The sequence below is a fragment of the Ctenocephalides felis genome, unplaced genomic scaffold, assembly GCF_003426905.1.
Source record: "Ctenocephalides felis isolate EL2017-DRISC unplaced genomic scaffold, ASM342690v1 CF-g0.4_SCAFFOLD_01492, whole genome shotgun sequence".
Taxonomy (NCBI): Eukaryota; Metazoa; Arthropoda; class Insecta; order Siphonaptera; family Pulicidae; genus Ctenocephalides; species Ctenocephalides felis.
The window spans coordinates 38,681,449-38,706,350 of NW_020537646.1; the positions used below are offsets into that span (position 1 = coordinate 38,681,449).

Here is a 24,902-nt window from a genome sequence, read left to right on the forward strand (position 1 = left end):
AAAAATTCAATTAATAATGAAATATATTTAATATGAAGTTTATAACAAACATATTTCATTTACCTGTACTTGTCGAACAATATTCACCATTCGTTTGGCAACATCATTTTCAATGGAGATTGCATCCCTAAAGAAGGCCTCAGCAATTATTGTTATTAATTTAGGCAAATTATTATTATTAGGTCCTAAAACTAATGGATGATTTGCTTCAATTAGATCACACAAATACCATAAACGTATTCAGCTTCATCTTCATCTTCAGAAACAGGCAGCCAAGACAGCCTAAAATAATGAATCACATGAAACAATGGAAGTTTTTTTTGTATCAATAGAAATAATTTACAGTAATTTCAGAAAAGATTAAGCCAAAATAAATATCAATATTAATTCATATTCATTTTATCATCATATAAAAATTAAATAACATGGGCAATGTTGTATTCTCACCAGTGGATGATGATGTCATCAACATTTATTGCACTCGAGTTAAATTTCAATATTTTTGTGACAGCAGATATGGCATTTTCTGTAGGATTAACATTTTCTGGAGCTCTACTATTTGGGGCATTTATTATTTCCATCAACCTAGGAATTGCTTGAGCACAGGCTTGGCTAAATTGTTCTCCACCAAACTAAAATAAATCAATATAAGACCATACAATTTTCTGCACATACTTGTAAAAAACCTATTACAAAATATATAATACCTGTCCGAGGACACCGCAACCATAAGCAGCTGCTTGTCTCACTTCAGCTGAATTGTCACTAAGAAATTGCAACATAGGAGCTAGGAAAAATTCTTGATATTTGGAACATAAGGGTCCAGCAAATTCAATTGCATCGTCGAATATACATAGACCCCATTGCCTATCTGACCATGGGCCATCTGGGTTGAGTAATTTAACAAAATGACCACAAACTTGGTCAAAGTACGGTATAAAAGTAGCCTTGTAAGATAAAAACAAAGCATGGATCACATCTGCAACTCTGGATAATGTGTAAATATCATCTGAGTCTTCATCACATAATTGCTCTTCTACAACCTGAAATTTTTTATTAATTTTAATTATTTCAAAAATTGCTTTTAACTGCAATACACTTAAATGATCTTTTCCATCAAGTTTAGTTTATTATAATTTTGAACTCACCTCATCATAATCTTCATCTTTCCGTTTTTCTAATCTTTCGGTTGCTCTTTCAAAATGTTCATTCATCATTTTATTTATAATTGTTAATATATCTTTCATATGTTCTTCTGATAAACATCCAGCTCCCAGTGTTTCTATGCACTGAAATATTTTGTATATGATAAAAAAAATCATGGTATAAAAAAGTAGAAGTAGGTGAAATGTGTTTAGTCATACATACTTTTGATAAGGAATGCATTAATTCAACAGTGACTTCATTTTCCGGTTCAGTATCAATAGCCTTTATCAGTTCTGGGCAAATGTATAACCACATCCCTTGTAAATATTGGGGACCTTTGATTTTTGCACAATCTAATAGACAAGGCAATGATTCTGCAGCTGCTGACCGGACACCATCATGGAAATAAAATTTAAGCATGGGAACCATCAGTTTAACTACTTCCTCTGCATAATCAGCAAAACCTTCTTTCAATTCTCTTGCATAGCAAACCAACATTTCACAAGCTGATGCTTTATCTTCCAAACCTATGACAAAAAGAGGTATAAATGCAATTATATATAAAAAAATAATTATGTTATTAATAAAAGATAAGTTTAGATTTTATTTTACCTGCAGTCCTTATACCAAAGTTCTGTTGCTCTCCAAGATTGACAAATTGCCAATCTTCATCACCATCAACTTCTTGCAAATCATCGTTGTCTAATAAAGCTACTTCAGGTTTCATGGAGGCTGTTCTCATTACAGGACCCATAACAAGTGGCAAATATTGTTCAAATTGCTTACCTATTGGCAGAAGGAATTAATATTTATTTGAACAATGGCATTGTATACTACTATAATTGTTTCTATCATTTATTTATCAGAAAAGATTAAGCCAAAGAAATCAACATAATGTTCAGTTGATAAATTTTTCATCATAGACATAAGCACAAAGATGTTAGTAATATTAAGCGAATGCAATACCTAAAATTTTGCATATTCTTGCCCATGCTGATATCAAATATGATGTTTGAGGATCATCATCAGGCAGCTCTCCTTCTGAATGAGTTTTTAGGAGCATATCCATCACCTCACTGGCATCACGCATGAATTTCTCTGCACCGACAGCCAAACCTAAATAGAAATAAATTTAAATAAACACTAATATCTTAAGATATTGAGAAATATCAATCCTATGAAAATTATCATTGTTCCAATGAAAGTAAATTGAACACATACCAATAAGACTAACACACTCAATGGTCTTTCCCCGCAACATTTTCAATTCATCTGTGTTTGCATTTTGAATTATATATTTTAAACAAGGCATGAGTCTATCGTAATATGCCACAAACTCCTTCTCAGATGTATCTGCTACTGATGCTATTGTAGTAACTACTTGTTCTAGAACTAATTTTGTGCCTTTCTCCACTAGCTGTAATGTTAATATTGAAATGTTGAATGTTAAAAAAAAAAAAAAATGACTAATATATTTTTAAGATTTCAGTTTAGAATATATACCTCCTTAAATTTGGCAGTTAAAATAGCCTCAAGTTTAGCCATTATACTTTCTAAATATTGGGTCAAAATATTTTTGGGCAATCTTCACTAAAGTTAACTAAAGCTGCACCAGCATGTGCTTGAACTCTGGGATTCATGTTGTCTTCTAATACCATAAGTAATCCAGGCACAACTTTGCTGTGGAATTTCTTTTCAAAGACTGGAGCAAAATCTGTTGACATTTGACCAATAGCATTGCAAGCAGCATATCGAACTCGTGGGTGCTGAAACATAATTTATATTATCATCATGTGTGCTCATTGAAGTTCACAAAATAAGCAATTGAAGGCTATGCCTAATGCATAATAGATCAAAATCAATAATAGTTTTCACAAAATTCAACCTTCAAATATACTGAAACAATTTCTTATAAAAAAAATGGGATAGCAACAAGCTATGCTCTTTGAATAAAATTATTTTGTATTTTTTAATACAATCAGGATTTGAGTAGTGTTATTGTGTATTTCATACTTACTGGATCTTGCAAGAAGTTGAGCACTCCATTCATAATTTCATCCAACATAGATTCCATTTGTTTATGACAACCTTCTCCAACAGCACTGATAGCCATTAAAGCGGCATGCCTTTGTTTCCAGTCTGCATGGCTTAACATAGGTGGTATGTTTTGAATTACCAAAGGTAACATAGTTTTACCGCCAAGTCCACAAGCCAATCTGTCCAGTGATGATTCAGCAACAACATTATTACTGAAAGGAATAAGGTTTTATTTAATATTGTTTTATATTATCATAAAAAATATAAAAGTATACATTTCAAGTCAGATAGCGCATATCTAATTGCCCAATAACAATATTTGTCTCGGACAAATAATGCTTTGAACAATTACCCAAGCACATGCTCTTTTGGGTTTCAGGACCCCTACGCAATTCATCATAATAATTATCAATAGAACTGAAAACAACAAATAATTTTCATAAAATATTATCAATCATTTGCTTCTTACCATTCACTATCATCTTCAATGATTTCATCTGATATGGCCCAGTCATCTTCATCATCTATGTCACACATCATTTGCAAAACAAGTGGAACTAAGGCTACAACGTACTTTCCAGTCACTTTACGAACCATTGCAGGTGCTGTTTCAGATAATGTAACCATAACTTCAAGAGACAACTGTCTCCATGAATCATCCATATTGGTATCAGCAAATGCCTGAAATATTTATTATAAATGTACCAAAATATTTACTTAAAGTGGTGAATCTTATTCAATTCGGATGAATTATGAAAAATAGTTAAAGAGCTCTTCAAATCAAAGAATTATTAATAAACATAATAATTACCTTCATACACATTTGGAATATAGATTCCAATTCGGATCTAAGAAACTTTGGTGTAGATTCTGCTAAGTCAATTACTACTTTCAACAAGGCTGTATCATCTTGTTTCTCAATACTCTCAGCAAGTACTTGCAAACATCCAGGTAAGAGGTCAGCAAAGTGTTTATGTATCACAGTATCTTTATCATGTAGTATTATAAAAGCTCCTACTGCTCGGACTGCTTGAAACCTGACATCATAGCCAGAATCAGGCATCAGCGACTGCTGTAGCATTTGCTTGATCAAATCTAAATATCTTGGCTGTTCATTGCCAAAAACACCAGGCACAGACCTAGTTTATAAACAACAATATAAGTATGCATAAAAGGTGAGCACAAAAGTAAGATTTAGTGATTTCAGTTTTATCTATGATTATTTTACTTCAAAAATTCAATGGATAAATATACAATTTTAAAAATTAAGTCTTACGTAAACATTCTTAAAGCTGCTTCTTTCAAGTGTGGATTAGGTGCATTTGCACATTGAAAAAGATATTGCAAAAACTCAGGCCATTGGTTGTTCCCATCATCATCAATCAAGTTCCGTGCAACTTCTGATACAACATCACATACCTTACGTCGCATTTGTACTGATTGATCAAGTTGTATTGTTAGTAAAACTTGTTCCTTTAATTGTGCTTGTGCTTCAACTGGTATCTAAAATCAAAGAATCAAATATTGTTAATTGTTTATGTAGTTAACAAAAGTGAAATTATTTTTTAAGCACAATTATTTCAAACTTTAATGAAATACGTTTGAAAATAGCATTGCTGATTCTTAATCATTTGTTAAAGATAGACATTGAATAATGATATTATATGGCAATATGTTAAAATAACCTTAGAATAAAAATCCATAAATTCAGAGGAAAATAGACGTCTGAGCAGCACAGCTGCCATTGTACGTGCTTCTTCAGTCATTTGCCCATTGTGTATAGCTCCCAACAAATATGTCACCTTGGTTTCCACAGGCATATTTGAATAAGCCTCCTGCGAAAAAGGTAAAAATTAGTTTTAGATATAACATTTAAAACAGTGTAATTACACACAGCTATAATAAGTTTTTTTTAACTAACCAATATAAGACATACATCTCACACTACATGGTTCTAACCTATATTTTGCTATATAAAGCAGAACAGAGAACATACCAAACTTTGTCGCTGTACAAAATTCAAGTAAAAAGAAAAATTATTTCCGTCTCAAATATTTGGTATTTTTTATATTAGTGATTATATATGATATTAGAATTGAAGAAATTTGTAATTGATAAAGGCACAGGATATTTGACAAGACCTGTATTGCTACTAAATACTTATTAAAAAGTCTTTACAAACGCAAACAAGTGCCCTTACTAAAGCTTAGTAAGGCGGGCGCCTTCAATAATGAAAAATGGAGGGAAATATGCAAACTACACCCTTAAATAAAAAAAGCCTTGAAAATATATTGCAAAATAACGTAAACGATAGTATGAAATAATATAATGCTTAAATGCTCTGCGTATGACGCATTCAATATAGTGAAATTAGTATTAATTACGATCGGCAAAAAATTCATAGAAAGCATGCTTTTTTGAAATGTACTTTTTAAGGAAAGAAATGATGGATTAGCAAAAACAAACAATAACACACGTTCCTAAAAAAAATCCGAGCAGATAACCTACCTCAGCTTTTGTCCTGACTTCATTTTCAGTCGATAATAGCGTATTCAAAAGCTGGTGAAATTGTTCTTGATCCGCTGCCATGATGTTTCAAACTAAGTGACCACAGAATGTTGCCACGCGATATACATATACTCACTTACAACTATAGATTTTAAAAAAATATTTACTTGCTAAATAAGTGAAAAATATAATACGATACTGGGCATGTAAATTTTGTTTATTTAAAAAAACGTCAAACGAAGCCAGCCTTCTATTCGCTGACTTTAATGTGTGAATAAATATGCGTCATATTTCGTTTCGTTGGAAATATCCTTCCTGAAATACCAACAGGATTTTTATTGCAATGTGGAAACATTTAAAAACGACATTCGTCTAACTTCAAAGGAGAGATAAAGGGCAAGCTGGAAGGATCAATTCACACATAGATAAAAGTAGAGTATATTCACATTAAAGAAGATTAGATTCACATTTCTTTATTCTATCGATCAATTATACTCTTTTTTTAATATCTATGAATTAATTTTAATATTGTTTAGGGATCAATTATAAACAAACTATTAACATAAATGATGAATAATTATTTATGCTTTTACAATAAATGATTAAATTAAAAATTCAATATAATATACCATATTATAACTGAAGATATCAATATTATATTTTATATATTATATCGAGGATAGCTTATATACAATAAACATAAAAAATATATGTTTGTTGTATATACGCTATCTTCAATAAATTATGAAGTGTTTCTGTCTAAAGCAACATTTTTTAAGTTCCCGTAGGGTAGTTATAGTAATGGGCCAAAAATCACAAATAAAAATTTTTGCATACCTTCACCTTTTGAAAGTTTTTGAACATTTTGGCATATCGCAAAAAAAATCAATTCGTAATGACTGGGAGAAGTGGAGATTAGATTTTGGGAAAGGCAGGTCTAGCCGTTTCGGAGATACCGCGCTAAATGTGCCAAAAATAACAGTTTTTGAGAGAACTATGCATCTGATTTGAATGATTTAAAAACATTTTTGCTTGTTTTGACAAAGTAATTACTTTTGACAAAAAAATTAAAAACATTTTTTTTCTCAAAAATTTTTTTTTTGTATATCGAAAATAACTTATATTTTAATTTTAATTCTGGTTAAAGTTCTAAAGCTCACTTATATACTTTAAATAAATAATTTTAACTTTGTAATTTAGTTTATAAGACCCTTATAAATATTAGAGAATGTTACAGCATTTATAATAATCTGTATGAAAACATTTAATATTTCTCAAACATATTTCGTCACGGTACGGAAAGTTTCAGCAATTTGCCCTAAGGTACGATGCCATACACCACTAGTTTTATTTTAGTATTATAATTATTTTTACTCTCCAAAGTAGATGTTCAGATTTAGAGGCAAGTTTAGCATCAAAAGTAGAAGCATATAAAAAACAGAAGCAACTATATAAAATATTCTAGAAATTTCATATGAAAAAAGTATTCAACTCATCAGCGCCCACATTAGTTTTAGAACTTTTTACGGCACAGAACTCCCAACATAGCAAACTAAAATTGCATCTAGTCATTGTCTTATCTTTCTGACAATATGTCTACGGTACAGATTTTACGCGACTTTACGCATTATAACCAAAAAATATTGAGAACATTAAAATTTCATTGTGCGTAATTTTAGCGAATTGATATAATAAAAGTACAGTGTTAGTGAACGTTTATTTGGGTTTTTACAAAATCATTTGTTAAAAGTTTGATTGGTTTTGAGCAATTTGAATTAAACTGTATTATTTTGAACTATTGCGATTAAATTAATGTCCCGTAAAAAGATAAAAAGATAAGTTATTTCTATTTAAACATGTTCAAGAATAAGCAGCAGCTGGATAATCACGTCCGTTCTATTCAATCACATCTAAAATCTGATAAAGACGTAAGTTTGAAGTTTTATATTATCGCCATTGTTCCCGGCTTTTTATAAATTGCATTGATCATGTTGATATGTTTCAATGTCTATTCAACTCGTAAACAATTTACAAAGTTACATTTTGTCATTTGCTGTTTATGCCGTTATCCAAACAAAATCAGATTGAAGTTTATATGTTTCCATTGTTTAATTGTTTTACCTATGTTAAATATTTGTAAAATGCAGTATATAAAATTAAACTTATGTGCTTCTTATATGCGTTATAAATATGCTACTATAGACAAATCGTTATAATATTGTACATAAATAAATTTCAAACTTTGAATAACAATTTGAAATTTATTAGGTCTTCTAGATATATATGCAGCTTAAAATGCTCAAAAAAGTTATGTCTGTTTATATTAGCGTTATTTGCATGTGCACTATATGTAACAATTTCCATACAAATTATAAATTTCTTTCGGTGTTGACTTGTCATCACTTTCATGTTCAACACCTAATAAATGATAGTTTTGAAGCAACTAGAATACTTAACAAAATACTAATTTTACATTAAACAGTAAAAGCAACTAGAATACTTAAAAACATATTAATTTTACTTTAAACAATAAAACCATAATATTGTTACATATTTAGAAGTGCATATTTTTATATGCAATTCATAATTTAGAATCTAACTTTATTTTAATCAAGGACAATATATACAGTAGTTTATTATTCATTAGTTTAATAAGGAAAAATTGAATAGAAATGTATTTATTTCTAGTTTATACATTCACAATAAAATAACTTATTACACTGTATTATTTATAATGTATTGATTTTTCTTTCAGCGTAATTTGCGTGGTCTGAATTTTTCACAATTGTATTTCAAAATAGGAGAATATGAAATGTCTAGGCGATATATTTGTGACTACTTGACTGTCAATGATAAATCCTCTGTAGCTTATAAACAATTAGGATTGTGTTTAGACGCTTTGGGTCAGAAGGAGAAGGCGTTTTCGGCTTATAAAACATCTTTAGAACTTGAGCCAAAGCAACCTGAATTACTCCTGAAAGGTTGGTTAATATTAAATAGGTATTTACATTTTTATGAATGTATAAATGTGTAATAATTAGAGTATTGTTTCTAAATGAAGATTTAGACAAATCTGTTAAAGATATGAGCTAATGCTTAATTTAATTTTTGAGTATGCACAAATTTTAATCATTGTTGCCAATAAATTTTAAATTGAAAATTTTCTACCGCCGCATAACTATTGAAGTTAATTAAAGAAAATATATTGTTGAAAAGTTCTAGATAAATAACTTCGTATGAACATTCATTGTCCACCCATTGGTGATAATTCTTGATGGTGATAATTTGTTTGTGTATGCAGTTTGACAATGAAGTCTTTCAAAAATATTAAGTTTTAAGATGATATATATATATATATATATATATATATATATATATAAAATATAATATGTCGAAACGTTTAATGGAATAAATAATTTTTCTATTTAATCTTTTTTTAATTCGACGATTCAGTTGCAATAAAATATGTCAAATATATATAATATGTTATTTCTGTCATGGCTTTGGAAACTTCTCCAACATTTGATGCAATTATTTTGTGATATATTTTATTTTTAGTTTGTGATATTCTACTTCATGGAGATGTTGTGCTAGACCCTAACAGAACAAGGTACTGGTGTGAATTAGCAGAATCACAATTTCCTTCCAACAATACTGTTTTTCGTCTAAAAGAAAAAATGGTTGAGGCACAAGATGCTAATCCTATGGAGATCAAAGAATTAATTCTCAAAGAACTTGCCTTAAAACCTTCTGATCCATTTCTTAGAGTGCGGTACCTACAACATTTATTGCAACAAAATTTAATTACTGAAGCTTTTGATTATGCACAAGAAATAGAATGTAAAAACGTAAACGCACTCAATGATAATGTAAAATGGTATGATACCTGTATCGAAATTTTGCAGAAATACAAAATAGATATGGTTCAATCAAAAGTAACAAATTGGAAATTTTGGTTATTCAATATAACCGTTCTTGAAAAACAGGCCAGCTTGGCTCTTTCTGAAGTACATAACTATAGAAAGAGCATGGTGGACTGTGCCAATGCACTAGTTGGACTGGATCAAGGACTTAACGAATTATCGAAATGTTCTTTAGCTTTATGTGAAACACGTGAATTAAGCTCAAATTTAATAGTACACTTTCAAGGTCAGCTTTGCTTTCATCTTGCAACTTTTCTGTTTAAAAAAGCTAAAAAAGATCATAATTTGTGGAAAGAAACTATCAAGCATTGCTCTCCATTGCTACTGTTAGCTTTCCATTTTGCTCCTCCAGATTTACAAGATAATTGGTTGAGCCATACTTCTGAAGCTAATCGACAGATTGTTCAAAAATGGAATCGTGAGGGATCATATAGATGTTCCCAAGCTGGTCACACAATATTGTCTTGCATTACTGAAAAGAAAGGTATATTCATGGATAGAATTTCTAATTATTGCTCAGGTTCATGGAGAGAAAAACTTTATAAGATTATATTTTCCAAAATAGATCATGTAAATAAAATGTCATCATCATGTTTCGTTAATAATGAAGTTTTTAAAGAACCAATGCTAACTTTTCCCAGTGCTAGCCAGTTGAAAATTTATGATAAAGTATCTCAAAGACAGTATCCGAATTCATTACATCATTTGGTTTGGATAGGCTTGGCATATCAGAAAAACTTATGGGACTTGAAATGCAACATTTTTGAAGGTTTGCAATATTCAATTAACAATTTGGCCAATTGCAATGCAGAATGTTTGAATCAGTTGGACATGGACACTTTTACATACTGCACTGTTATGTGTACAGGAACTCTGCAGGAAGAAAGTGTAAAATCCGGCTATATTAGCTCAGATAAGCCATCAGTCTTGCCTGCTAATATCATGGAACCACTTTGCACAGAACAACAATCAAAATGGTGGGCAGCTGCTTTTAAATTATACAAAAATGATACTCAACCGCAACTTGGAGATTTGCGTATTACATTAACGAGGGGCATAGAAGTTATAAGATGTGTTGGACAGCATGGATTGGATGCAAAATTATTGTGTAATCTTGCTCATATTTTTAGTGAACGTGTAAAAAATGGTGCCCAATCAGAGAGGCACTTTTTAGAAGCTCGAGTTGGCCTATTTTATTCAAGCGCATATCCTCTCCTTCAAAGGTTAAAATCTCAGCAAGTGGTTTGTCCTGTTCAAAATCGTTTATTTAACTATAATCACAAAGAATTAAAAATTAGTGAAATTATTCACTTGATTGAAGAAGTAAAAATGTTCCAAGGTATGCAGTTGATGAATGACGGAGATCATGAGAAAGCTTTGGATACTTTTCATGGCATGAAAACTCCTTATGCCAGTTTCCAGCAGGGTATTATATACAAAAAACTTGCCGAAGAACAACTGAGTTCCACCAAAGAAAATTTAACTAGTGAGATGCGTTCAAAGCATATAATAATGCTGTCCAAAGCAAGAGATTGTTTTCATTTGACACTAGATCGATTAAGAGAAAGTAAAGTGAATAATCATCCCTTGGATGAAGTTCTGGCCTCTCACATGGAGGAAGTTGAAGAACAGTTATCCAGAATAGATCCTGATACATGTGGAAATAGAAATGATTGTGAAATCATGTCAGAAGATAATATTTCATCAGTAGGTAGCCTTGGAGAAAACATTCTTTTGAATTTAACTAACAGTTGTATGAATAATACTCATAATCAAATGATTTCAACACCAAAACATAAAAGTAGAAACATTTCTCAGTATCTTTCTACAACCAATTATGATATCAAACGTACAGAGTCTAGACCTAGCCCTGAGCGGTTGGATGCCCAGATAAGAAATTTGACAATAAAACGTGAGCATGATATGAATTCTCTAATGGAAATAATACATCAATTAGTTGATGAAATTAAAGATTTGAAATGTACTGTTGATCAAGGATCTAAAAATCACAAAAAACTGATTGAAGAATTGAAAAGTGAGGTATCTGAATTAAAGAAAACAGTGAACAAAACAAAAGTGACACCTACGCCAAACTTAGATGAGCAAGACTTTAGATACCTGCTTGAGGAAGAACTTCAAAATCAAGAATATAGTATGTCAAATTTATATCAAAACTACCCACCACAGCGAGTACCACCGAATCCAAATTTGAATTATTCTCCTCATATGTATCAAAATTCTGTTTATCCAATGTATCCACCATATGCAACAGTACCATATGTAGAAAATCAGCAAGTAGCTGATCTTCGAAATCAAGTTTTAAATCAGCAATTCATGTATAATCAAGCAATGTTTAATAAGTTGAATCAACCAGATTCATTATCGATGCTTCAAGCTATGAATTCTTTATATCCACAGAGTTCAACACAAGATTTAGGTGGTCCCTTGCACAATAAACCTGAAATGAATTTCTTGGATCAGCAAAGTGGTGTGTCCTCTCAAACTTCCTCTCAATCTCTTCAACCTTTATCTCAACCGAGTCAAAGCAATATTATGACAAATACTAGCATTGCTCCAGTGACAACACAAATAAATAAACCACAATCTTTCAAAACTGCTCCAGCAAATGTTGTTATATCCAATTCAGATCCTTTGCCAGCACATACACTGACTTCGGTTCAATCAACTTTAAGTGTCACTATACCAGCTCATCATATCAAAACCACTACAATGCAAACAAAAGGAATTCACAATTATCAAATAGCTATGCCAAATATTACAACAACTTCAACTCCATCTATTTATGGTTTTACTGATTTAGCAAAACATACACCAGAAGCACCGAAACCATTTTCATCACCATTTGAATCAAGTGCGTCTTCCACCCCGAAAACGATACTTTCAAAAACAAATAGTACTAGTGACTCTTCCTTTGGCACTCCAAATGCCCTATTTTCTAGATCTAATAAAAATACTTCTGGGGATATATCAGCTTCTTCGTTCTTTTCTACAGCTGATACTTTAGATATAAATAATTCATCAACTAATACAATTGTTACAAATACTTTAAATAAATCATCAGACACTTCTTTAACTGAAAAGTATGACCCCTTACCTGATTTTAAACCAATTATTCCTTTACCTGATGTTGTTGAATTAAAAACTGGAGAAGAAGACGAAGAAGTTCTTTTCAAAGCAAGATCTAAACTATATAGATTTGTTGATAAAGAGTGGAAGGAAAGAGGCATTGGCGAATTGAAATTACTTAGTAATAAAGCTACCAAAAAAGTGCGTGTTCTGATGCGCCGTGATCACACACACAAGGTATGCGCTAATCATATAATAACCCATGACATGACTTTAAATCCTGCCTTGAACGAAACTAAAGCTTACGTTTGGCATGCTTCTGATTTTGCTGATGAGAATGTTATTCATGAAAAGTTGTGTGCTAGATTCAAGACTGAAGACATTGCAAAAATGTTTTATACTGTTTTCGAAAAAGCTCGATCTGCTTGCCAACCTGCGCAAGATGTGACACAAGAAGTAACTAGTAGCACCACGACGGAAAGTGTTTCTACCTCGGCTTCGATATCTAAAGATTCAGATAATACTGAGAAAAATAATAAAGTCAGTTTTGGCGGTTTTACCTTTAGCAGTACGCCCACATTAAAAGAAAGCACTAATAAAAATTCAAATCCCAAATTGACCCTTTCACAGGAAACTAAAAAGGAAACGATTAGCCCCTTTGCTAGTTTTTCGTTCGGATCTACTTTGAGTAAACCAACAGAAAAGGACAAATGCGCTGAAGAGTCCAAGTCGTTAGAAGACAAATCAGAATTGGCAAACGTTTCTAACGATAACGTAGAAGAATTTATACCGACAGCAGAATTTACGCCAGTTATACCACTACCAGAAAAAGTTGCTGAACAAACTGGGGAAGAACATGAGAATGTTCTGTTTGAAGAACGGTCAAAATTACTCCGCTATGATTCTGACACCAAAGAATGGAAAGAAAGAGGCTTAGGAAACATAAAAATTTTGGTTGATAAAAATGACGATCAGAAAGTTAGATTATTAATGCGCAGAGAAATCGTCTTAAAGGTTTGCTGTAATCATTTTATCACTAAAGACATATTGTTTACGAGAATGCCCTCAGAGAAGGTGAACTCTGTAACATGGTCAGCAAACGATTTTTCAGAAAACGAAATGAAAGCTGAAGTCTTTGCTATTAAGTTTAAAACTAAAGAGCTGTGTGATAAATTTTATGATACAGTCACGAAGGCCCAAAGTAAATTGAAAGACAAAAATACAACTGAAAAACTAAGTAAGCCTGTAGCAGGTTCAAAACAAGTTGGCTTTGGGGATATGTTCAAACCAAAACCAAATTCTTGGACTTGTAATTATTGTTATATTATTAACGATAAGGGTCTGTACTGTATAGCTTGCAATTCTCCTAAAGATGATACTGTTCCAGCCAAAAAAGATGATACATTGAGTAATAAAAACGAAAGTTCTAGTTTCACTTTTGGAATGCCAACTAATAGTGCAATAACAGCAAGTGAAAAGAAAAATGATAGTATTAAGGGTAAAACAAATGAAACTTCTACGTTTATTTTTGGTAATACAAACACACCAACAGTGCAGCCTCTTTCTAAAACTTCTGAGAAGAAAAATGAAGTTCCTGTTGCCAAAACTGAAACATCATTCAAGCAAACTGGTTTTGGTGATATGTTCAAACCAAAGCCAAATTCTTGGACTTGTAAAAGCTGCTATGTCAGTAATGATAAAGGGTTATATTGCGCAGCATGTAATTCTCCAAAAGATGATACGGTTCCGGTGAAAAAAGAAGAATTATTTGGAAGCAACAAAACAGAAGGCGCTGTTTTCAGTTTTGGAATGCCTGCCACGACCGCACCGTCCATGGTGTCTACTCCTTTAGCATTTGGTAAAAAAACAACTTCAGATTCGGCAAGATTTTCCTTCGGCGTGCCAAAAGCGGAACAACCTTCCCAAGACCCTTCCTCAAATGCTTTTAAATTCGCATCGCCAACGTCTACACCTGCTACTAGCTTTGTGTTTGGCGGTAATTTGAACGCTGGCTCAAGCGATACTAAGGCTTCAGGCGACACTGTGAAAAGCTTAACAACACCTTCAGGAAAGTTTGAGTTTGTTTTTACTCCAAAATCACCCAAAGGAAAATCCCCATCGAAAAATGTTTCAAAGGGCGAAACTGATAGTGCAGGGGAAGAAGATTATGTTTCGGATAATGAGGACGATAACATACATTTTGAGCCTGTGATACCTCTTCCGGAAAAGGTAATTATATTAGCAACCTATTTATTTATTTCAGCACAATTATTTTCGTGTTATTCATATTTAATTTAAATAAATAGGTCATTAGTTATTAAAGCGTGCCACTTCACTTTGCTTATTTTTTTGCAAGTTATAATGTATCAAATTTGTAGATTTTGTGTGTACACATATTTAAATACAAATATTATTTTATATGTAGTAATACAAGCCTTGATTTAATTTCAATTTATTGATACATCATATATAATAATTTTGCAGGTTGATGTTATTACTGGCGAAGAGAATGAAGAAGTATTATATTGCCATCGAGCTAAACTCTTTCGATTCGTTGACCATGAATGGAAGGAAAGGGGTATTGGTGATATAAAAATTCTAAAGAATAATGTAACCAAAAAAATCAGGTAATTATGTAAAATAGTAAGCATAGCACAAATTTAGTCACTATTAAATTTAAATCAAAATAATTGTTTAAAACAGAGCTTCTTAAACTTTTTTCATTCGCGACCCCGTTTATGTTTGCGAATTGTTAATTGACCCCATTTATGATTGCGAGTTTCTCAACAACCCCACACAAATATAAGAGTAAACAATATTTTTAGATGATTTGTTTATTATATAACAATATACATATATACATATAAAAATATATAGTTTTAGAATTTGTTGTAAAACATACAAAAATCTAGATGTGATGTTATTAAATGGTATATATATATGTCCATACCTAACGAACGAACACGAACAAACATGATGAATAATATGCGCAGATTAAAAATTTCTAACAAAAGCGAACCACGCGCATATCAAAATCCATGTTTGTTCGTGCTCGTTCGCTTTACGAATACGTGTGGACGCACCTTTACGAATAATCATGCGAATGTGGCCCCTTTTATTAAACTTTGTGTGTCGTAGTGGTAAAAGATCGAAGGATTTTAGTTGGAAACGCGGAGATACTTGCCTAGATTTTTTCGGTTTTTCAATGTAATCTACGTCATACAATCGAACAATTTTTCGAACTTACAATCTTATAACTAAAACTAGCGGTGCATAGCATCGTGGCTCGAAGCAAATTGCTGTAACTTCCAATATCGTAATTAAACATTTTTAAAAGTTTTTTTTTTTTAATTTCGATTAAACTTTAGAGAAATTTTAAATTAAAGAAAATAGGCTTTTTACTATAACTACTTTCAAAACGGGCTAAAAGTAGAAGAAAAAACTTGCATTGATTGCAAAACGATTCCTATGAGCTCGAGCTTTATGCCCGAAGTCCCAAAGAAGACCAAACGATTTATTTATGAACTATCTTCTTGAAAATCATGTCATTTCTTCTTACTACTTCATATCATTTTGTCGTACCTTATGGAATAATGGTTTTTGTAACTAGTTACATTTTTCTCACGTTACTATAGTTACGACTCAATTAAAAGACTAACTTGCAGTCAATAAACCTAAGACGAGTAAAAATAATTTTATTAAATTGTAATATCATTGAATAAATAAATACATTTATAAATCAATATCATTAAAGAACAAAGCGAATTAATTATGCAGGGGTACCAAGCAGATTGTGATTGATCTAAAAATTTATCAATAATGGTTATTAACTTCCTGTAGGGTAGTTATAGTAATGGGCCAAAAATCGAAAATGGAAATTTTTGCATTTCTCCACGTTTTGAAGGTTTCTGAACATTTTGGCATACCTCAGAAAAAATGGATGTGTGTGTGTGTTTTGTGTGTCCGCATTTTTTCGTTTACGTTTTCGGGCGCACGGATCAATCGATTTGAATGGTTAAAAAAATATTCGATTCCTATTGGTAGGGAGATGAGCTGATTAGTTTTTGGTAAAGGCAGGTCCAGCCATTACGGAGATAAACAGCAAAGAGTGCAGAAAATATAAATCGAGTTTTTGAGAGAACGGAGCATCCGATTTGAATGATTCAAAAAACTTCCTGCTTGTCTTTGACGTGCAATTGCTTTTCGAAAAAAAATTTTCATTTCATTTTTTTCTCAATTTTTTTTTTAATATCGAAAATAATTCAGATTTTAATTTTAATTCTGGTTAAAGTTCTAAAGCTTACTTATATACTTTAAATAAATAATTTTAACTTTGCAATTCAGTTTATGTAATTTTTATAAATATTAGACAATGCTACAGTATTTATTTATAATAATCTATTTGAAAATATTTAATGTTCCTCGAACATTTCGTTAAGGCACGATGGCATACACAACTTGTTTTTAAATATTTTTAAACAAAGTTAGTTTATTACAATGTGATAAATTTTGGGAAATAATAGATAGTTTGCAATTTTAAGTGTGCAACGTCTTTATTCATGGAGTATGGCTAGCATTCTAATACATGTAATTTTTTTTTATTGCAGAGTTCTTATGAGACGCAGTCAAATTTTGAAGATTTGTCTCAACCATATTCTCACACCTGATATTGAATATAATCCAAAGGACAATAAAACTTGGCTTTTCACAGCTAATGACTTTAGTGAGGAAGTTTATTCAGTTCAACAGTTCTGCATACGTTTTAAAACTGAAGAAATTGCAAAGAATTTTAAGAAAGCTATTGACGAAGCTCAGGCATCTTTACAAGGTTAATATATGTTTTTTAATATTGTTGGCATATTTCTAGTTTTCAGCATATATATATTTACAATAAGAAATTGTTTCCTAATCTTTGTATTAAAAAGATGACCGCATTTTATATGTCGAAACCGAGGATAGGCTATATAAAAATCAGTTTTTTTAAATCAGCATTACTTTTCTATGTTTTTTTTTTGCTTTTAAGTATTATATAACATTCTGTTCAATTTTTTTTTTCAAAATTTAGTAAAAATCACCACTTGTACTAGTAAGTCAAATAGTTTTATAGCATCATTTTTGATAATTTTCGTAAACTTGAAAATTGAAATGCGAAATTATTTCTGTGATAAGCTGTTTTAACTCAGGCAATTTTCTCATGCATAACATATAGTTAATAGTGGTTAATAGTATGCTTCATATTAGCATACTCGTTGTATATATCATTTTCAGATATTAAATGGGTAGTTGTAAATTTATTAAGAAGTAGTTGTGAAGAATTAATTTGAGGTTAGACTTTTGAATTAAGTAAAGGAAAATTCGGGACAGTAAACGATACGGCAAACCCGAATGTATGGTCACCGAGTATTAGTCATTTTGTGAAGAGATAATAACTTGAAATATATTATTTCTTTGTTTTTATTATTTAGGAAGTTTGGATGTAACATTAGATACCTCAAATGATGATAGTGATGTGGAAATAACATTTGAAACTACAGTCACAGAAGAAGAAAAGAATTTAGCTCGGAAGTATCTTTTACCTGATAATTTTTATGCTTATAAATATAGAGATGATTGTAAAGGCTGTAGAGGTTGCCGATCTGATGACTACGATTTTGCCAAGAAAGAATCAGCAAAAGAATCCAAAAGCACAAGTAATGCAGAAAATGTTCAACCTACATCTAGTGCTACTGGTACTGAAATTGATACTCTCACAAACAAATTTAGTTTAACCTCTAGTATGCTTGGACAAGATAAGACTAGTAAAGCAGCAGCAAATAACTTTAATTTTAGTTTTACTCAATCTCAGTCCGACACTTCCAAAAATAAAGTCGATTTGTCTCAAAATATATTTGCACCTAAGTCATCTGAACTACAAAAATCTATGTTCAGCAGTGGATTTACATCAGAAAACTCGGATAGTGACTCTTCTCAAAAACCATTTCAGAGCATATTTGGTGGAAATACTCAAAACATTACAAGCAGTAATGATATTTTCAAAACATCAAATCAAAGTAGTCAATCTATATTTGGTGGCAATAAAAATTCATTTTCCTTTGCATCCCAAAACACGAACCAAAGCAACGAGCAAAATAGGGTTATTAAACCCTCTCAATTTGGTCAATCTATATTTGGTAATAAAACTGTGGAAAATCAACAGGTTGATAAAAAGCAAGATAACCCTTTCCTATCAAATAAAAGTATTTTTGGTAATTCCTCGACAGAAACAAATTTAGTGAAACCAATAGACAAAAAGGATGATCAGAAAACCACTTCTGCTCCTGCCAATAAGCCTTTCTTTTCAAATAGCATATTTGGTAGTTTTGGAGGTCCAAACAGTAACAAGATTTCCACTGATAACAGTAAAGGTGTTTTTGGTTCAGTAGGTTTATCAAAAATCGAAATTAAAGATGATGTTCCTATGTTCAAATTTGACTCAGACTTGAGTTTTACTAACATAGCTTCAGCGTCGCAGAAACCTGCTTTTGCACAAGGTAAATATTTTTTTTGCAAATTCTTGATATATATATATATATTTATATATATATATATATATATATATATAAAGGTATATATATATACCTTTTGTCTACGATTGCTCAAAAATGGCTGAAAAAATTTCAAAAATTTAGCCATTTGATGTAATTCGAAAAGAACACTGCCGTTGATTAGTTTTGTGCGACAACTAACCGAGCCGTTGTCTTAAAATTAGCACAAGAATTATCAAAAATATTCATCTAAATTTTAGCCAAAAATTTTGAATCGATTTTGAAAATTCAAACTGTTGAAAAGATATCATTCGGTAATAGTGTTGATTAGTTTTTGACAAAGATCGGCCAGGCCAGGTCAGGTTTATGTACTAGGAATGTGTTTGTTGTGTAATAAAAAATACAATATTTAATAATCTGGTTAATAATAAGTTTCTCAAGGTATAACTACCTTAAATTGAAGCTGGCAAAATGTTACAACTTGTTATGCTTTTAGACATTTTACTGCTTATTAATATTTTACTAAACTTTTTGTTAATTTATTATTATAAATAATTGTACTTCGATATATGCCAAATTTTAGGTGACAGTAACTTTTCCTTTGCGGGTGCTGGCACACCTCTTTTCTCTTCTCTGAAAAAAACAAATTCACCAAATATATCGCTAAATAGTTCAGCGAAAGACAAGAGTGATGATGAAAACCAAGATGAAAGCGCTGTTAATGAAGAAGATTATGATCCTCATTATGATCCAATAATTGAACTACCAGATACCATTGTAGTAAGCACTGGAGAGGAAGATGAGGTACATATTGCATGAAATTTATTAATCAAGTTTATGTTTTTGCTAGAAAATTCGATTTGTTAAGTATTTTTTTGTTTACCATTTCGACACCAAAAATTTGTAGAAATATGTGTGTATGTATATGAGCCAAAAATTGACTTTTGTCGCTGTTTCTTGGTAATTAATTGTTGAAATTTTTTTAAAACTCTAAATGAACGTAATGAAAGTATTGTAGGTCTACTACAATTGATTTAATTACAAACATTTATATGTTAATTTAAGTTAGTTATAAAATGGGTTTTGCGCACAGTATACATATATTGTGTATAATATAGTTGGAAATCACATTTATTAATTCTTAATTGAAAATCAAATGAAAACTTTATTTTCATATCCATGAAATAATTATCATTAGCAATATGCGACATACATCTGGTTCACTAATGTTAATATGCACCAATTTAAGCAGATTTGAATTTTAGTTAAATTTTGGTCATAGGTATATTTAGTTGAATGTTGGTTTTGAAAATATATTTTGTCATTAATGTTTTTTAAGAAAACTTTTATTCCCTCATAGCTCGTACCTCGAATTTTGCTCGTATGGCGAAGTAACGAATCGTTCTTTTAGCCTAGCGGATCTCGAAACTCGTATGTCAGGCCACTTATAAGTCAGTCATACAAACCGTGTTTTTATTTTCGCATTTGGCAAAGATGAAAATATTATACTATTCTGATTTAATTTTTTATTAACATATGGTCCAGTCATTTGGTGCAAGAAAAAAGGCTGTTGCCGGTACAGTACTCCGGGAATTCTGAAAATTGGTAATCTTATAGATTTTGAGGTGCTCTTTACGAAAAGCAACTTTGCCACCTCAAATTTGAACGGCAAGTTGCCGCCATATTGGAAAAATGGCGTCAAACAACAGCTTTCTTAAAATATCTCCTTTTTGGCTGATTCTACGATAAAAGTATATATGTACGAATTAAACTAGATAAAATTTCCTATAATTCTTTAGAAAACCGTTTTTTTGTAAAATTGATAGTTTGAGAGTACGGCCGCCTTAAAGTCTTTGCTGCTCCCGCCGTAGTATCAAATCTCTCCATATATGACAGCACTTTGAACTTGACCACATTCTTTCTAATAAATAAATATTTTCAATGTTAAATTAAGCGAATAAGATCTAGAAATAAAATAATTCAAATATTTTTCTGTTTTTTTGCTGATTTTTTAACACTTCAAGCTACTTACTTATAGCTACTTTGCCATAGAAGTGTTAAAAAATCAGCAAAAAAACAGAAAAATATTTGAATTATATTATTTCTAGATCTTATTCACTTAATTTGACATTGAAAATATTTATTTATCAGAGAGAATGTGGTCACTTGCCGTTCAAATTTGAGGTGGCAAAGTTGATTTTCGTAAAGAACACCTCGAAATCTATAAGATTACCAATTTTCAGAATTCCTGTAGTACTGTACCGGCAAAACGACTAAATGACTGGACTAATACACCTATTGATCAATGATGATCAATTCACTAATAAATGTTACTATACACATGTTTAAAGTTTAGGATTGTTTTATTTTTTTTTTTGCTTGCCACTAAAACGTTATATTTTCTTTTTAGACAAAATTGTTCTGCCAAAGAGCAAAACTATATAGATACGATACAGATTCTAAAGAATGGAAAGAACGAGGCGTTGGTGAATTGAAAATACTACATCACCCAACTGCTAATACATATAGATTGCTACTGCGAAGGGAACAGGTAAATTTCAGATACTGGATTAATGTATTATATTATTTTGGATAAAGTAGTAGAATACTGAATAATGTTTTTTGTACTTCCGAACACAGTATCATGTTAACATTGATTTTTAAATATGTTATGTATTTTCTCAATGCTTTGAATTTTAATGTGATTTTTGAATTAATGCTTTTAATTATAATGTTATTTTCAATCATTTCATTTTCAATAGGTTCATAAATTAGTTTTGAATCAATTGCTGACAAAAGATTTCATATTGAACACCTTGAACCTGTCTGATAGAGCGTTTTGCTGGGGGGGTATAAATCACGCAGAGCAACCAGGAACAGAGGAAAAGTTGGCTGCAAGATTCAAAAACCCCGATCTTGCCATGGAATTCAAAAATTTAGTTGATTCCATAATAAGTGTAAGCAAGGAGTTTATTCGAAAACGAATTAAATACATTTCTTTATTATTGAATTGAATTTATTTTTTATAATATGAATATTTGTTTATTTTTAGAATCTTAATACAACTACTGAAAGTTCTCAGTTAGATGATGAATACAATGATGATGAAAATGTTGATGAATATGAAGATGACGATGAGGTAATGTCAACGACAAATTACCATTTATTAAAATTTTTTGTTAATTTTATCTATGCAGGTATTACTACAAAATCTATAGAAGAGTTAATAGAGCGCTTTTCACTTTGGTCTAGGGTCATAATTGACCCAGACCTTTTTACTTGTATTTTTGTGAAAATTTTTGCTATAGATGTAAATACAGTTATTGTAAAAATTGTGCAAATTTATGTATTTTTTATGAGTTGATAGATTGTGTAACTATGCAATTATCTATAATTCTAAATACCTTTCCTGTTTACTTATTTTGCATTATAAAATGAATCTCATTTCTAGGATGAGGAAAGATCAGTGATGTTTCATAGAAATGCTGTATTGATGGGTAGTACACCAAAGGCAAAACAGTTCTCAGAAATTGGAAGGGGGGCATTACAAATAGTATATGATTCTGATTTATTTGGTGCCAGAATCAAATTTTATTCCGATGATGGAGAGTGTCTTTCTAATACAATTATTGCCCTTAATACAACAGTGACGGTAAGAGCAATACAAATTTATTATAAACATTGAGGATGAAGTTTATGCTTTCGCCAGAAAATCCGACTTTTGTTTTCTCGACGTCATAAATCATTCAGAATCGTTCGATTGCAAAATTGGTAAAATTTAAAAGTATATCTTTATAATTAGCAGATAAGCTCAGAATTTTTCATTAGCTCTTTAGCCAACAATCATGAACTGATTTTTAAAATTCAAAAACTGAAAGATATTAGATGGTTTTATCCACGTTTTTTATTATTATTTTTTTGACGGTAGATACCATAGTCTTATAGATCTAACTAAAATAATACGGCCCTACGACAACTCGTTTAACTTCAAAAATTCTTCAAAGTTTGCAAAAATTAGTATACTTTTTTTGGCATTTGTCAAAATTACTCTTTTGATCGACATTTGCTCAAAAACGCCTGAACCGATTTCAACAATTTAAAAGCTATTCCATGTAGCTCGATGAGGACTATCGTTTGTCAGTTTTGTGCGACGATCGGCCAAGCCGTTTTTTTGCAATTTGGAAGAAAGTGTTAAACTTTTCGTCCACATTTAAGCTTATACTACCGAATCGATTTTAAAAAAATCAAAAACTGTTCGAAAGATATTAGTTGGGAATGATACTGATTAATTTTAGGCGAAAATCTAACGAGCCGTTTTCTTGTAAAAAAAATTCAAGCCGATTTTCGTGGAAATTTTTGGCGTTATATATCATGGCCTTATAGAACTTACCGAAATATTACGGCTTTACGGCAAGTAGTTTAATTTTAAAAATTCATCAAAGTTTGAGAAAATGAGTAGTTCTTTTGATGCTTGTTAAAATTTAATTTAGGTGATTCACTTAGTATAACGATAAAGTACTTGGTCTTAATGAACATACTAAACCATCTGGAATCTGGTTCAATTATAAAAATTATTGATTTTTGAAATTTTGCTTTTAGTAAATACTTCGTTAACCTGTTCGTTTGTTTTCAATTATGTGTAATAATTCTACTCGGAATACTTTTAATCAATCATAAATTAATTTATTTTTTATTGATTAAGTTGATTATTTACACATATTGGGAAGTTCATGCAACTGGCCTCAAGGCAAAATATCGTTACCAACTAGTTAAGGATTTAGGGCAACCAGATATGTTACCTACAACAAATGAGAAAAGAATCTGCTTTAAAAACAAACTTATAAAATTCTTACTAAGATAGTATTTTGGTGTAGTACATGCAAATTATTTAATTCTCAGATATCAGAAACCGAATGTACATGGAGTGCTATGGATTATTATTCAGAAATGCCAGAACAGAAACTATTAAAAGCATGCTTTGAATCAATAGATGATGCTGAAGAGTTCTTCACCACCTTCAAAGAAGGTGTTAGTTTTGCTCAAGAAGCAGATATTGTAGATTCATTTCAAAATTCAACATAAACTATATAATTTATATTGAAAAAAATCAAAATATTTTTTATAAGACTTTTCAAAAATTGTTTCATAAGCAATATAAATTATTTTTGTTTGTAAATTATTGTTCATTTTACAAAAGTATTTGTAATTTAGGTCATAGATTTGTTTTATGTAGTTAATTGTTTTTTTAATAAAATATAGTACTTTTAAATCCGCCAGTATTTTGTTTCAATTGATAATAGATAATAGTAATTCATATGAAATCATTAACAGGTTTTTTATGTAATTTATATCACTGAACTGTTGAGCACAGCAATATTTTACATAATTAAGTATTTATTTAGTGATAAGTTTTTGAAAGTCTTCGATTTATGTTTGTATATATATATATATATATATATATATATATTCTTATTTCCATTATATGTAAATATTGTTTGATTTTGTTTTCTTCGACACATCTGCAAAGTGTTAAAATGATGTAATTCAGTCAAAAACAAATTAATAACAAATTCATTCAATATCTTATTTTTAATATTCAACTTCTTACAGTTTTACCTACATATACATATAAAATAACAATTTATTGTGAATGCCTTGCATGTGCAACATATAAAAC

General features: G+C 30.6%; 2 protein-coding genes across 2 annotated transcripts in view; one reads left to right on the forward strand and one right to left on the reverse strand.

The window, feature by feature from the left end:
- LOC113371220 (importin-5-like) overlaps window positions 1–5,996 on the reverse strand; it is a 7,059-nt gene extending 1,063 nt beyond the window's left edge. The window contains 17 exon segments of the mRNA XM_026611859.1: window positions 64–227; window positions 230–282; window positions 448–632; window positions 708–1,043; window positions 1,149–1,289; window positions 1,369–1,673; window positions 1,759–1,932; window positions 2,113–2,262; window positions 2,368–2,563; window positions 2,650–2,720; window positions 2,723–2,912; window positions 3,164–3,395; window positions 3,653–3,864; window positions 3,995–4,322; window positions 4,460–4,686; window positions 4,869–5,018; window positions 5,692–5,996. Coding sequence (XP_026467644.1) covers window positions 64–227; window positions 230–282; window positions 448–632; window positions 708–1,043; window positions 1,149–1,289; window positions 1,369–1,673; window positions 1,759–1,932; window positions 2,113–2,262; window positions 2,368–2,563; window positions 2,650–2,720; window positions 2,723–2,912; window positions 3,164–3,395; window positions 3,653–3,864; window positions 3,995–4,322; window positions 4,460–4,686; window positions 4,869–5,018; window positions 5,692–5,772 — 3,195 coding nt within the window. The 5' untranslated portion in view covers window positions 5,773–5,996.
- A 1,463-nt stretch (window positions 5,997–7,459) lies between these two features.
- On the forward strand, window positions 7,460–24,495 carry LOC113371697 (E3 SUMO-protein ligase RanBP2-like). Its single transcript, XM_026612348.1, has 12 exons — window positions 7,460–7,619; window positions 8,447–8,672; window positions 9,250–14,930; window positions 15,186–15,328; window positions 17,309–17,529; window positions 18,167–19,231; window positions 19,809–20,029; window positions 21,636–21,776; window positions 21,988–22,182; window positions 22,278–22,364; window positions 22,677–22,877; window positions 24,125–24,495. Exons 1-12 carry the CDS (start codon window positions 7,548–7,550, stop codon window positions 24,305–24,307), a joined length of 8,436 nt encoding a protein of 2,811 aa, XP_026468133.1. The 5' UTR covers window positions 7,460–7,547; the 3' UTR covers window positions 24,308–24,495.
- The last annotated feature ends 407 nt before the right edge of the window (window positions 24,496–24,902 follow it).